Genomic DNA, 16,195 nt, shown 5'->3' with positions numbered 1-16,195 from the left:
ATTTTTTAAAAGGAAATATTTGTAATGTTTTCATTACACTGATACAAGAAAAAGATGAATTTTTAAATGCGAGGGTCTTAATTTAAATATTAAGCCTTTTTATAGGTAAGGTTAAGTTTAATCTTAAGATTGTTTTTATAGTTAATAGTTTCACCTTTTGAGGAAATTACTATTTGAATTATCGACCGGTTGGAAATCTTCATTGGTTTTAAGACTGGCAAAGCTTTCAAACTAATTGCGTGTATGGCGCAGTAGACGTGAGATTGGAATGCACGGTTTCAAATATGTAATGACAAGCCTAAAGCATAATCAAAACTGCCCTTTTACATTAACAGTTTAGTTTTTTTACAGATAAGCTGATGTATGTTTATAGAGAAATAAAATCCCACATCTCATTTTATATAGTTTGGCACTCCAAAACATTTTAAACATGCATTGAAATATTTAAAAAACAAATTTGTGTACAGCATCGAAATAGTTAAAGTTTTAGTATTTCTATATTCATGAATTAATTTCAGTTTCAGTTAAATGGCTAATATGTAAATTAATTTGATTATAAAAATATGTTATAACAAATTTTAGTTTAATATTTACCTTAACAATTATAATAGAAAAACTATAAAAAAAGGAATTATATAAAGCATACATTGCAATTTACTTTGATGATTGGTTATACAAAATTATTAAAATTACTTCTTGAATTTGCTACTATTTATCAATCATTATTACTTTATTGTTACGTTATTTAATTATCTTATGTTGAGAAAGATGAAAATTTTGTTATATTTAAGAAAATATAGAAAAATGAGTCACGTAACGTGACTTTAAGAACTTAACAGAAAAATTTTAAAAAAGTTATGAAAACGAGTAAATTACGTTAAATAAATTTACAGTGTACCTTCTAATTTACAATTTGAGGATAAAAGTTATAAAAATGTCATCAATCTCTGCAACTCTGCAATATACCTAAGTCTTTAAATAATAAGTACTCTAAAATAAATGTAAACCTGCAGCTATGGTCGAAATTGAAATTTTTTCTTCCTTTAGAAAAGAGACAATTGCAGATACGGAAAATTTAATGTATTATATTTCTTAAGGCCAAAATATTTGCTTGCGTAAATGAGTACTTATTCTGGATGCCATTAAAAGGAGTCACGTAGAAATAAAATAGAAGGCGGGAAGAAAAATGGAAGAAATGGAGAGGACAGATAAAAAAAAGATGTAGATGGAAGAAGTTGAGAAACCATTGGTATAAAATGTCCCTGTTATGCCATGTATTTCATCAAGAAAGCATATTCATATAAAAACGCATACGAGCGAATTGCGATCTTACCGTTTGTGTTGGATCCGAAGACCTCTTCGTGGTTGTAAAGGAACTCCATCTTTAAGCCAGCGCACTCTCGGAGGTGGTGAACCTCGCGTTCGACACACAAGTTTAACTCTGTCCCGGTACCTCGCCACTGAGTCTCTTAACTCGGATAACGTGACTTCTCTCACTGTAAAAAGGAAAAGAAATATTACTTTATAGCACTTGATGTCTGATTTCAATTTTCTTTCTTATTACAAAAAATGTGTCTTTCTATTCGAATATTAAGCTTTTATCTTACTATGCATTTATCATTTATAAATATAAAATACTAATAAACATATTTCGTTAGAATTATCTTACACTAATTAAACTTATAGATTCCTAACTACATAGTAACCTAATTTCTTTTTTATCTTGTATAACTCATTTGTATAAGGTCACTGTAGCTCTAATACAATCTTTACGATAGAACACTCATTACATTCATCTTTAGTAGTCAAATTTTTTTTATTAAATTATTAATTTCTTTTTTATTAAAAGATAATATTTTACAAAATGTATTATAATTATGTGGAAATAAAAAATAATCTTATGCATGCAATTAATTTATATAAATGAGTAGAATAAATGTATACAATAATTCTAATAATTGATAAAAGTACAATTTATTTGAATTATTCATAAAAATTAATATTTATGGATATAATAAATCTAATAAAAGTAATAGTAATATCCTAAAGGCTACGTCAGTATATTTACATAAATTTATAAAGGAAATTCAAATCAATAAAGGAAATATAATACTTCATATTTAAAAATACAGTCAATTATATTACTTCCCATTTTTGTCTGATACGTAGATAAGAAACTACATTTTTATAAGAAAAGCAAAGACAAATAATAGATAATTAAAATATTCTAGTATGATAATTAAACATAATTGGAATAATTTAATTTTTACGTATCTTCAGTTCAAAGAAATATATTATTTATTCACTTTTTTTACTTCACTTTTTTAGGTTGCATTAAAATTATCAATTTATTTTGCTTACGTCGATAGAAAATTTCTATTCACATCTTTCTTGAAAAATAAATATTAAACTTGCTCTTTGTGCAATTTAAATAAAATTTAAATAGAATAAAATGACTTTAATGTTATATAAAAGCACTTTAATTCATTTTAACCAGGCTAATATATATATATATATATATATATATATATATATATATATATTGATTAACTTTCTTCCTAAAAATTATACGATATAATTATTGGTGTTGAAAAAGAGATTATCATAAAAATGGCTTAATTGAAACTGTGTATTTAAAACTATTAAATTTTAAATAATTATTTTATTTTTAAATTACATTTATTGCCTATTAATATTATCATATGTACTTAGGACTTTCGAAATATTAACACTATATTACAATACTGAGTATTTGTAAATTTAAAATAAATTCAAAGAAAAATTTAACAGATTTTTCTGTTTGACATAATTTTTACCAAAGTGCACTGGTTGTATATAATATAATTTTTTCGCTGTTATTAAATCACTATTATAATCTTAATCTTTACATATATTATTGTGTTTATTTGAGATCTAAATAAATTTATCCATTTTTTAATAATTATTATTTTGCATGGACGCTTATTTCTTCGTAATCCAATAATACATTCTTTCGTTCCTTATTTATATAAAAATATTTATAATAATAGTACAATATTTTTAATACGATATTACAAATATAAATCAATGATTGACAATTACAAGTTTTTAGATTAAATTAAATTTTTTTTTACTTCTATAAAATTTATTATGTATTGATCATATAAAGAAATTACAATTTTCCTTTTTCTTTAATACAGAACTTCATTGAATATTGAATATAATTAAAATTTAATAGTTCAACTAAATTAAAGATAAAAGTGTGTACATTTAATTAATTTTACACCAATACATAAACCTAATTAGTAAATACTGTTATATGTTGTTAAAAACTTTTATTGTTAAAACTATTTGTAATTATTAAGTTTAATAAATAAATATTAAGACAGAAGAATTTAATTTTTAAAACATTGATATATCCAAATTTCGGACTACTATTCAATATGGAGAAAATGAACATAAAATTATATAAGTTAATTCAGAATATGTTAAAAATACGTAGGTAGGAATTTGATATCAAAAGATATTTGTGTTGATCTACATTGCTGATTAAATTGAGTAAATCTTCGATAAATTTAATGTTTTTACAGTTACAAGGTAAAATGATAAAAAATGATTTCAATTTGTTGACAGATAGTAAACAGTAAATATTCGAGCGAGATTCGTCTATTTCAACTAAAGTGCGTGATTGTCGCACCATCGGCTCTTTTCCTTTGGGGTAGAGGAATCACTTCTACGGTCAAGAGCGCACGAAAATCTAGACCCAAATAAAAAGTCGAGGAGCATACGTGCGAGCGAGAAAGATGGCAAAGATGGATAGTACGCCCGGGGGGCTTTCGACAATGCGCCTTATCGGTGCAGCGCGACCACCACGGGATAAATGCGGAACTGCGGTTTCGCTCGGTGGCCTCTCCCTCAGGGCAGAGACCGCAGCACTTCGCGAAATGCTATTTAACGATTAGCGCCAGCTTTCTCCCTGCCTCCATCTCTGACATTCTGGCACTCTCATTCATACACACACACACACACACACACACACACACACACACAGAGAGAGAGAGAGAGAGAGAGAGCGAGAGAGAGAGAGAGAGAGAGAGACTCGCTACTAGTTCTCTCTCTTGTGCTCGTTCGTTCATTCCCTTTCTTTTCTACCCTTATACTCGACGAAATGCCAAAATTCAAATGCAAATTTCGCCCACGGGAGTCACGAACGTGCAAAAGGGGAGTAGAAGAGATGCGATTTTGAGGGATAAAGATAGTGTAGGGGTGACCGAAAAAGAGAAAGAGAGAGAGCGAGAGGGGGAGGGGGCACGAAGGAGGATAGATAGTAAACCACTGTGAGTAGAAGAGACAAGGAGATGGGAGAGTTTACCGCTTCGCGACGAGAATTTAAAGAGGACTAAAATGTACCTAATGGTATAACGTTCTTTTTGTCTTTTTCTTGCTTTTCCGGCCCACAAGACGAGAGTAGAACTTGTGTGAAAACTAACTAGCTAGAATAGGCTGTTTGACAAACTCTGATATCAAATATGTTGAGAACAAAATGAGCTGGAAGAGTTAAGTGAGACTCGGTGATAAGAGGGTTACTATTTGGCTACGCATCATATGAAGAAGCATCTTTGTCAAATGTCATCTTTCTCACATGTGGAAAACTTTCTTAGTCTTTGAAATGTTTTACAGATTTCACTTTCTATCAGTGTTATATATAATTAATTTAGTGAATGTTATTTATATTATTAAGTTAAGAAAGAAAAAAAACAGACACGATTTCGTATAAATTCTATTATGTAATACATATTATTTCGATTATACAAAAATTAAAATGTTATAGGTATATTTATATAATTTTTTAATTTGTATATATCTCCTTCAATAATTTTACATAAATAAATATAATAAATTTATATTAGTGGTAGTTATAAACATATTTTCAAGAATTTCTAATTTTTTACTATTTTTCTAATATTTTTAATTTATTTATATTATTGATATATTGGTTTATAATATATTAATTTATTTATAACCTATACTCGTAGGTACCATACAGCAAAAGATAAAATGTCTTATAATGCCTTCTTTTTAATCATAACAAGTGCCTCATAGAATCATCACTATAAAACGATTCATTATACTCTACTCGTTAAACAGATAAGTTAAAAGTTAATAGTATACATTTAAAATAACATAGGCGAATGGAATAGAACAAAATTTAATTTAAAATGTTGCAATTAAAAGAAGAGCTGCAAATATGTTCTAATGGTAATTAATATTTAAATATTTGAATTGTAACGATATTTACATATTTTTACTATTAAAGTGATTGCATCGTGTAACATTGAGATTCTATTTTGATATATTAAATTCAAAAATCAGGATTTCAGTTTTTTTTACCTTTCTATACGTTTTACTTAATTTCCTAATAATTCATCGAAACAATCAATATCGAATAAAAATTGAACTATTTTGTCAGAATGTAATAATAGAGTAGATGATTATTTATTCTTATATTTTGAAAAGACGTGAAGTATATACTTATTAGTCATTGAAAAATATTTGTAACGAATAGGACTGATATTTGCACTTTCAATGATTTAAATTCTGGATAAATTCATCTCACCACAAAATCACTGCATAATATGTTTGCTCTATTACAGTTTTTTTGAGTATATTGCATTGATTATAGGTTAAGCGATGACAGATGATAAATGCTGAAGTTAATAGAAAGCAAAGATCGTGACAGAAGGCAGCTAGATTAATCAAACTAGTGACTTCAAAAGACTACATAAAATAACATTACATAGTTATTGTTACTACATTACTCAATAACCTACATAGGTACAGACGTACAGCCTCACTCAAACTCAAAATATCTTCAAAATAAGTATAAAATGTATGGAAATATGCTAAATACTATGGCGGCTCTATCGAAGGAACCCATCGTGTTTTATCGGTTAGCACGCAATACGTTTGCTGGGTCTAATGTTACGTACGTCAATAGTATCATACTTCCTTGTTATAATACAAACCATCATATCGGAATTTTATAATTGAAAAAAATATTTTTAATTCTATATAAAACTAATTCCTTGTAGTTATACTAGTAATCTAATTAATAAATGTTAAGTTCAAAATATTCTTGTTGTCATAAATAATTATTATAATAAATTCTCTTATTGTCATATTTGATTTCTTCTTTTTATAAATGGTATAGGTAATTTTTATATTAACTATTTTTACCTAATAATAATATTGTTAAATGTATTATAACTAAAAAATTTTTATAATAAAACTAGTATATTAAACAAATTAATACGCTTTGAATTTGGTATATATTTAATGAGCTACAGAACTGCAGCACAAATAATTAGTTAAAATGCATAATATACTCAGAAAATCCAGTTTCTATATTAAAAAACTATTTTTTAATATGAAAAATATAAATCAAGTAGAATATATATTATTTTTTATAAAATTTATAAATATAAATCGTGAAAACTGTAAATTATGTACAATGTTATATCAAAAGAATGTTAATTAAATTGTAAAAAAAATAGAATTATAAGAATTTTAGATATTTTATTTATTATTCATAATTAGGATATATTAATTAGGATAAACGCAATATGTAATGATATTTATTACAATAGCTAAATTTGTATTACTATATTATGCATCAATAAAACGAATATATATAATAAGAATAAATCAAACAATTGTTATGTAGTCGCAATAGAATATTTTAGAGAACATATATTTTGCATGTAGTTATTAAAATTTGATAAAAAAATTTTGTATATACTTTTCTTCTTCTAACGAAATTAATCTAACGAAAATTCTTCTTATTATGTAAGCTTGTGCATATTTCATATTATTTATTAAAATTTTGTTTGGAACTCAGATAGTTGTATATTGAATTAAATGAAGTTTATTGTCAGGACGAGTGTAATACGAAGAAAATTGTTGATATGACGGGTGGTATATCCGCGTATGTTCCTTTGTATTTACGCTTTAGAGTCTTTAAATTTGAGTGATACTTACAATTTGTTAATTTGACAGTTGAATAGGTTCTGAATCCACACTCTTCGCGTGTTTCCACTTGTATATCTCTCGACTAGGTGAAATGGCAAAAATACATCCGGTATTCGGGTAGAAAGTATATTAGTGGAATTACATATAATATTTAGTTCAGTAAATATTTAGAATACCAGCTCTTATTTCTTATTTGAAAGATAAATGTACTTAAATTTTTGGGCTTTAAATATTACATTATTTAAGCTTTTATAAGTTCTATCTTTCTTAAATAATTTACTAACATATATTATTTTTTATGAAATACTTGAATTTTAAATATATTTCAAAATTAATATATATACAAATTATATATTAGTTAATTACTAAAAAATGTTTTTATATATAGTGAACTAATTATTAGCTGAATTTTTATTTTAGAGTTGATTGTAAAAGTAGTTTCGCTTTAATGATTATATTTTCGCGTATTAAACGAATCTGTTGCATATAGTATGAATTGAATAATATACATGTGATTATAGAAAATAAATTATTATATCGATAAATTATAAAAGTAATTTAGTTTTTTATAATCATTAATACAATTATTAATCATTGTACTATTTCAAATTACATACGATCTATGAAAGTAATATAAGTAATTATAACTTGAAATTTAGGATTGAAAAGTATTTAACAACTTGTGTGGACTATTATAAATTAACATTCCGACACACATACCTTTTCAAGAAGTTTTGAAATCGAAACAAGATTCACACAAACTCTCTATAAATTTAAATAAAAACTAAAAACTAATAAAACAAATACTAGCAATTTTTATTTGAAGTTAGAATTTTCAAATAATTTAGAATAACTGTATTTTTATATTCACAAAGGTGACTTAAGATTTCAAAGTGTATGACAAATTAATTAACATATTTTGTAAAAGGAAAATATGTTAACAAAACTATTTTGATATATTTATTATGCCTTTCTCCTTGTGTCTTTGTGTAAGTAAATAATGATATATAAAACTTTATTATAAATACTAATTTTCTCCTTGCTGCATGATTATATTTGCAGTAACAGTTGTAGTTGTATTTCAGACATTTAGATGTAAATACATTTACTATTCAATATATAGATCTAAACAGCAGTTTAGTGAAAATGCACTCAATCAACATGTTCTATATATAGTGGAAGAGAATAGTGGTCTTACGCTGAATCAATATCTCCGCAGGACCATGAGTCATGGGATAAGAAATGAGAGGTAGAGAGAAATTGAGTTTAAGTTATAGTGGCAAGCTTCTACTGCCTATTTCTACAATGACAAAATAAGTGAAATGGCTTCTTGGGACTTCAGGAAAACAGCAAAGTCTCGCGTATCATTACATAACTTTAAATGGAAGCTTTGAATCAGCACAATTTCATTTATCTTCATGTTGATTCTTTCTGAATTTAGAATATTGACAAATGAAGCTTTGAGTACACTTTGAGAGGCGCTCACCCTGAGCAGATATTTTAGATAGGTGCAGTGATTTTGGTTTGTAAAATACTAAATGCTGGCATGTTCGATATTTATGAATATTTATATTTAGTGGAATTAAAGAACTTTACTTAAAAATCATTTAAGTTTATGAAGAGGAGCCTACTTCTGAGAAGTTATATTCTCTCTTGAATTCTATTCAAAGAAATATTTACTCTTGTATTAGGCAATGTTTTATATCTTAGATAATCAATAATTACCCTACTTACTGAAATTTTAAATCAATTGAAAATGTAATCGTTCTTATGTAATACAATTATTGTGATAATAATATTTAATACAAATTAATATTACTAGTTATTTATATAGATACAAATGTTAATAAAATACATCATTCATTGAATGAAATGTAGCACATACTAATTTTTTATTGCAATTTTCAGACAAAATATTTCTTTTTTGTTTTATTAAGTTTCATTTATTGATAAAAATACCAATATTATATATAATTAATTTAATGATAATAATTTAAATTTAAATACTCTGAAATTCTCTCATAAAATGCAGCACAAAGCTCGGATAATTGGATAAGTTCACTTTGAATCTTTATTTTTGGCGTGTAAGGTATTGACTTTATTTATCTAAATAATCCATATATCAGCAATAAAATTAAAGTCTCTGTCTAATTAATAAATTAAGTTCAGCAGTGAGTAAACGTTAAAAAATATTATCCAGTTAAGTATACGCGAAAATAACGTGTTGAATTCGTGATAAAACGACTGCGAATAGATGAAATCCCGTGAGAAAGTAACATCCCGCAAGTCTCGTCACTACGGTCTCAGTTTTGTCTGGCAGATCGTCCTTCCCTCCGCAACTTGTCATCTCTTTGCGCTCCACAATATTATCAAACGAAAATTTCGGTCCCTCCCTCATACCATCAGACTTCCATCCAACGAGATTAGAACGAACAAGAATACAAATAACAGTCTTTTATACTCTTGGCGCAGCCTAGGTGTCGGCACCCATACATTTAGTTGCACCGAATCCTCGGGATCCTACGTATATGTATTAATATGTGAATAGATTGAGAGCTGTCTACTCCTTTAAAAATGCAAGTAAATTCTACAATTCTGCAGTTAGCGGTCGATGAAAAGGGATCTTGCGATCTATTCCTGAGATGCTTTTTCTCGAAAACTGAAAATAGATACTATATTTTAAATATTCCAAATTAATGATTTTCTATTATTCGTGACATAATAATTATTTCCTTATGACTCCGAATGCAATGCTTTCATTTATGGCGCCTTTTTTTCATATTCCCATAGCATCATTTTATTATATTTTATTATTATATTTTATACTCTTATATTCTTATATTATTATATTATTTTTTATTATATACCGTCGTTTAATTATAATATTTGTTTCAATAAGGTTATTATCCTGAATAATTATTTAAATACGAATAGCGGTTTATAATTAATTTTGCCTATTATACAAAATTAATTCCTTTCATTTATAATATCATATCATACTAAATATTTAAAAAAGTCTTATAATAATCGATACAAAATGTTCTATATATAGAATAACTCTTTTAATAACTTATTCGCTAAATAGTGAAATCGTATTTTGTAAGAGTGCAATGCTTTACATTAGTGACGTAATTGTTGGAAAATTTTTTAATTCCTTGAACTCAATATCTAAAATTATAAATTATAATTTATATTAAAATAGTAAAACACAACATATACTAACTACTCTGTAATGGTGATATTATTAAGTTTTTAGTTTAATGAATTAAGATAATAAAATTTAAAAAATAACTTAATTTGATTATTTTAATTATTTTTCGACAATACAGATGACTTAATTATTACACAAATTTTTTGAATACGGACTTGGCCTCAGATAAGATATATGAAATACAATATATTAATATATATATACAGAAACTGATTTCTAAAATACAATCTATAATTATCTTTAAATAGCGACTTATGTACTTTAAAATATTTCAGAATATGCTTGTATATAGTTTATATTAACTTCGTAATTAAACCCTTAGCTGTATAATTCCAACTCTAACTTTAATACAAGTAGTATTTAATTTAAAATTAATAAATTTGTATAAAAAATTTCTTTAAAATATTATATTATTAGTAATTAAATACTCTGTTAGTTATACTTAATACCAATAATATATAAATATATATGTATGTATATATATTTGTATTGTTTTTTATCATATATTGATGTGAATATATTTAGTCATTCTGCTAATATGATTTAGATTTTATTAGAAACTTTTTGATAATGATACTTATGAAAACTAAAATATTTTGTATATTACTCGAACTATTTGAGATGAGTAATTTAAAAAGGCCAGTATTGTAAATACCATAGAATTCATATATAATAAAACAATGTAAAAAGTGTATCTTTCAAGTTTGTATATAAAAATTAAGTATTAAAAATAAAATATTTTGTAATATCAGCTAATTATTATGGTTTTTTAATATTATATGATTGTTACAAATATTGTAATCAATTATATATTCTTATTATTATATTAAATGTATTTATATCAATTGGAAAAATATAATATAAATGAGCTAGTAGTTAAATTTTGAATTTCGATGCATAACCGAGTATAATGTGTATTTTATCTGATACTATTCTGAAGTGCGCACTTAGTATTGTATATTAGTCGATGAGACTTTCGACATGCAACATTAATCGGCCGCATGTCAGATCGCTAATCTGAAGTAGGTAATACTACGATCAAGTGATTGACGAATGAAAGCATACCACTTAAAGCTTACACCTATTTCCCATTCCACTTTCGAGGTTTTAAGTATCATTTAGATGATAGAGAAGAAATATAATTGTGCATATACTCTTACAGGAAGTTAATGATGAGAGACCCCACCGTATAATTATTCGATGCTTCAAATGACTATCTAACAGCTGATAATCTTTAAGTATCAAAGTACGTACACCGAAAAATGTGCAAGAAATATAAAAGATAAGTATTCAAATTTTCAAATAATGTAAACTAAACAAAATAATTGACTATTATCATAAATATTTGAGCTATCTCATATAATATAGATTTGAGATATAATTTTAATATATAAATTTCAATATTTAACTAAATTTAAATATATTAATTTTCATTTAATAAACTTTTCTGTTGAAAATTGCAAGAAATAATGGACTAAGATATCTTTATTACAATCTTTATAGTGTATTAAAACCGACTGAATTAACTGTACAATAATACTTTATCTCTTTCAGTAACAAAAGATTAATTCGAAACTGTTATTGAACTCTATAAAGAAATTGAAAAATGCCACACTTGACGCTTACTTATAACATTGTATTGTCTAAAATTGTAATAATATTTATGTAATATCCACAAAGTTTTTTGTTATTTTTAAAAATATTCTCAACTGAATTAATAATTTAATAATTTCAATTATACCATTTCTTAAATAGTATAATAACATTCATAGATAATTAGACAAAATGTAAATATATTTCCCCTCCATTCTATTTACATAAAATCTGTATATTATTCGTCTTGCAATAAATGTCTATAACTATTTAATAGAAGCCTTCAAAGCATATATACCTGGTATATTGTTAAGTAAAGAGTGTACCAAAAACTTCCTAGTACCGAACAAAAATAAAAATTGGAAAGATAGTAACATTTTTATGAAGATTTATTAGTTATTATGTATTCCTCTCAAATGTAACCTCAATTTTCTTTAATTTCAATTATTTGCAATATTATTATATAGGATGTTGATATTCAATATATATATAGATTTTTTATTTAACCGAAATTCCCATGTTGATAAATTAACGACATAATTATAGATACTATAGGTGAACATTGTCGAATATTTAGAAAATGCCTACTAAAACGTTGGACTCACTTGTATACGCTCATTGGATGATTAAAACCTTAGAAGTTGAGCAATAGGTGATAAATTTATGGCCGCCGACTCTGCTAGATGACGAACTCCATAGTTATAGTTTCAATTAATATTTATAAAGAATATAAAAGGTGCAATGCAAATTAGTTATTAGTATCAATTGTACCTTTAAATATTTCTTGCTTGCATTAATTAAAATAATAAGTGTTAACAAGACTTTTTAATATAATATCTAAATAAAATCCACCACTTTTGTATTAATTTTATTATATTTCAGTGAAATAATATGTAATAATCTTTAATAACACGTTTTCAATCATATGTAAATATTAAATTAATTTTTTATACGAAAAATGAAGTTTATGAAAAATAAATATTGAAAGAATAAATTTTTTAATAATAATATTTTGTATTTAGAATGTATTTATGTTATGATTTATTTACCTTATATGAGCTTAGAATTAACTAAATTGTAAAATGAATATTAAAATTAATTAAATTGGAATTAAAGTTCATTTCGATCACTTAAAATGTAAATAATTTCAACTTTAGCTTACGAATAATAGTACACAATTATCATAAAGGACATACATATATTTTAAATAGAAAATTGAATTATATTTAATTATAAGAAATGTGTTATAGGCAATTGTCATTATCAATAAAAATATTAACATATGAAATATGTATATTCATAATTAGAATTAATAATATTAGTTCAATAAATAAAAGTCTTAGCTACTGTTTTTAAAAATTTTTTCTTATTTTCTAAATATAAAATATACGATAAAAAATACGTTCGTAAAATACGATTTAAATCGATACTATACACGTATATTTAAATAATTACTGTTGATTACTGAGTTTTTCCTATGTAGGTCAATTCGTAGCTGACTGTCGATAGAAGGCTAGAAATTTCGATTGCTTTCATGCTAGTGCGGAGTCAGTTTATATTGCAGTCTCCGTCCAGTCTAATCTTCTAGTGCAAAAAATGATGCTGTCTCTACAGGTATTAATAGTTTCTCAGTTTTACTGAAAGATCAATTTTTGCTGCAATTATGAAACTTACCACAGGTAATCCGTCAGATACCTCACATATGGAAAGCAGGTTGAAATTTAGTATTTCAAGCCGATTTACTTTTTAATTTGAAACCAATATTGGTTCACTCCCAATTAATACTCAAATGAATAAAATAATATCCATGTAAAAAGAGAATTTTCTAACAGTATAAATATTTATATACTGGATCATGATAGCCTCAATTGATATTATAGTCGTAATTTATCATAACGATGTTGCATCTCGTACATGCTAATTATTTCCTTATCACTAAATCTCATATTAAGATATCACGGCAAATTTAATAGAATAATACTATTATTTTGTGCAATATTTACAATATAATTACATATATGTATATATTATAATTTTTTATTATTTAGCTTGGTTAAAAATAAATATTTTAATTACTAATATTTAACATGATGAAATAGTATTAGTGTAGTGTTTAATTTTACACCTTCTGAGAATTAGTTAAACTTATATAAGTATTACAATAAATTAGTTTCATATTAAATATATTGATTATACTTGAATGTAAAGAATGGAATAATGGATATATATATATATATATATATATATAAATTTTATTCATTACGAATAAGTATGTAGATAATAATCTTCATTACAATTATCTGTGTATAAAATAAATTATTGAACATTAGTATTTCATAGTTAATGTATTAAGGGATCAGATTATATAATATAATACATTATTAATAAATAAGATATTAACATATCATTTTAATGCATACGTTTTTGCAGGTATTATATCTATTAAATACAATATCATTACATATTTAATTGATAAGAAGATCATACTTATTACAATAAAAAAGTCGCACTTTATTTTATGCAAAGTCAAAACGATCATTAAAACGTGTTTAAGGGACAGCGTCTCAAGTGTCGCAATTTCTTTGCGAACGATTGACAAAGCCAAGCCTCTCCCTTACTTTCTCAGAAAATCTTCGCGTAATGCATCCCCTTCTAGATCGTATATCCGATTTTGCATAACGAATCAAGGATAGTATCGGACGACAGTGTCCAACCGAGGGAGATCATAATTTTATTCATCGCTGCTATCAATATACAAGCAAGAAGTATCGATTACGCACTAGAGAATTTCACTGATTATACATAGTAATTACTATTCTCATAGTACGTTATCATTTCTTTCTCTTTGTTAAATTTAATTCACTGTATAAAGCTACATAACCCTATGAATCTGCTGTAATAAAAATTATAATTGTAAATTTAAATAATATTTTTCTTGTGATTATTATATTTCTATGATTTTAAATACATATAACTAATAAAAATCAGGCTTGGAAAATAGTCTTTGATTATATTTTTTTTATTATAATAACACAATAATAAGAATCTGTGAAATTACGCAAATCTTATTTATGATTATCAAAACTAAAAAATCCGCTATTAAAATTAATTTTTTTGTTAAATAAAAGTAATATAATGTTACATTATGAAGTGAAAATTTCCACAGAAAAGGAACATGAATACATTCATGATAACATTCAGTATTTTACCTCAGTATTACATATGCTTCCTTTCTTCTGTTAAGGTAGATGCCAAGGAAACCTATATAAAGCGATATTAAAGCATCTTTGAGTCCCATAAAAAGGAGGTCGCGAAGTTATCGTCCTGAAGTATGGCCGGGTAAAAATAATGTAGCAATGTTTATGCGGCGCATTTTTGAATTTATATAGATGGCCTTGCGTAATTTCAGTTGAAATAATGACCTTAACCTTGCCCATACAAATCAGCCGAAATATCTACTTCGACACTGGGATTCGACATTCTATGCTACTGCACTCGTCAAAAGCCTCAAGTACCTTGAATATACGATACGCTGTACTGCAACCTTTAGTACACTCAAGAACTTTGGGTGCATTTTTCGGCGAGTACACTTGTGACGATTATATATGAAAAACTGTAATTTTTATTTATCAAGGGTCTGCACCTATGTTTTTGTCGGGATAAAGTATTTATAAAAATTGATGATTTTACGCATTTCATCACTGTTAAAATGCCGATTCTATTATCAATTCTAAAAGAATATTATATAGAACTGTATTGTTTCTCTTGTGGTAAAATTAATTTTTTTCAATTATATAGTTCAAATTATAAATGATAATTTGTATATCATGTTTATGATACGAAAACTACTATAATATTATAACTCAAAAAGTCTTTTTACTACAATTCTCGCCACTAGAAAAATTCTTTTTTGTAAAAATGCTTCCCACATTAAGTCAATATAAGTAATTTAATGCTAATACTAGTTATTTTTTAGTTATCTGTGTATCTAGATATGCTAATGAATAGTTTATATTAATTCAAATTATTTTAGAATTATTAGAACTTTAATAAGTTTTATATAAATTAAAATAAGAATAGCTTAATTTTTTTTTTTCATTTAACATATCACTTAGTATCATATATATTATATATTATATATTATATATATATTAATACATATCATTTAACTTATCACTTAGTACTTTAATTATAATGAACTGTTTCAATACAACTATTAATATTACTAAATCAGTTACTTAATTGCGATCAAAGAATATGTTAAATAATATTTATATAATGTCATTTTAATGCAAATATTATGTTTGTATTTAAGGAATTCTATTTAATTTAATTTAAATTTTTCTACATTACATTGAGAATTATACCTGATACCAAATAAAA

At 25.3% G+C, this 16,195-nt stretch overlaps 1 protein-coding gene across 3 annotated transcripts in view; it reads right to left on the bottom strand.

The window, feature by feature from the left end:
* The window catches only part of vn (membrane-bound neuregulin protein vein), a 287,263-nt gene that overhangs the window by 153,770 nt on the left and 117,298 nt on the right, over nucleotides 1-16,195 (bottom strand). For all 3 annotated transcript variants that reach the window (XM_011505896.1, XM_011505895.1, XM_011505894.1), the window contains exon 2: nucleotides 1,334-1,496. In XM_011505896.1, the coding sequence (XP_011504198.1) occupies nucleotides 1,334-1,496 (163 nt within the window). The remainder of the gene's footprint in view (nucleotides 1-1,333; nucleotides 1,497-16,195) is intronic.

Source organism: Ceratosolen solmsi, unplaced genomic scaffold (assembly GCF_000503995.2).
Source record: "Ceratosolen solmsi marchali unplaced genomic scaffold, CerSol_1.0 scaffold7, whole genome shotgun sequence".
Lineage (NCBI taxonomy): Eukaryota > Metazoa > Arthropoda > Insecta > Hymenoptera > Agaonidae > Ceratosolen > Ceratosolen solmsi.
Note: the sequence above shows the minus strand (reverse complement) of the source record. Positions and strands in the feature narration are given on the sequence as shown.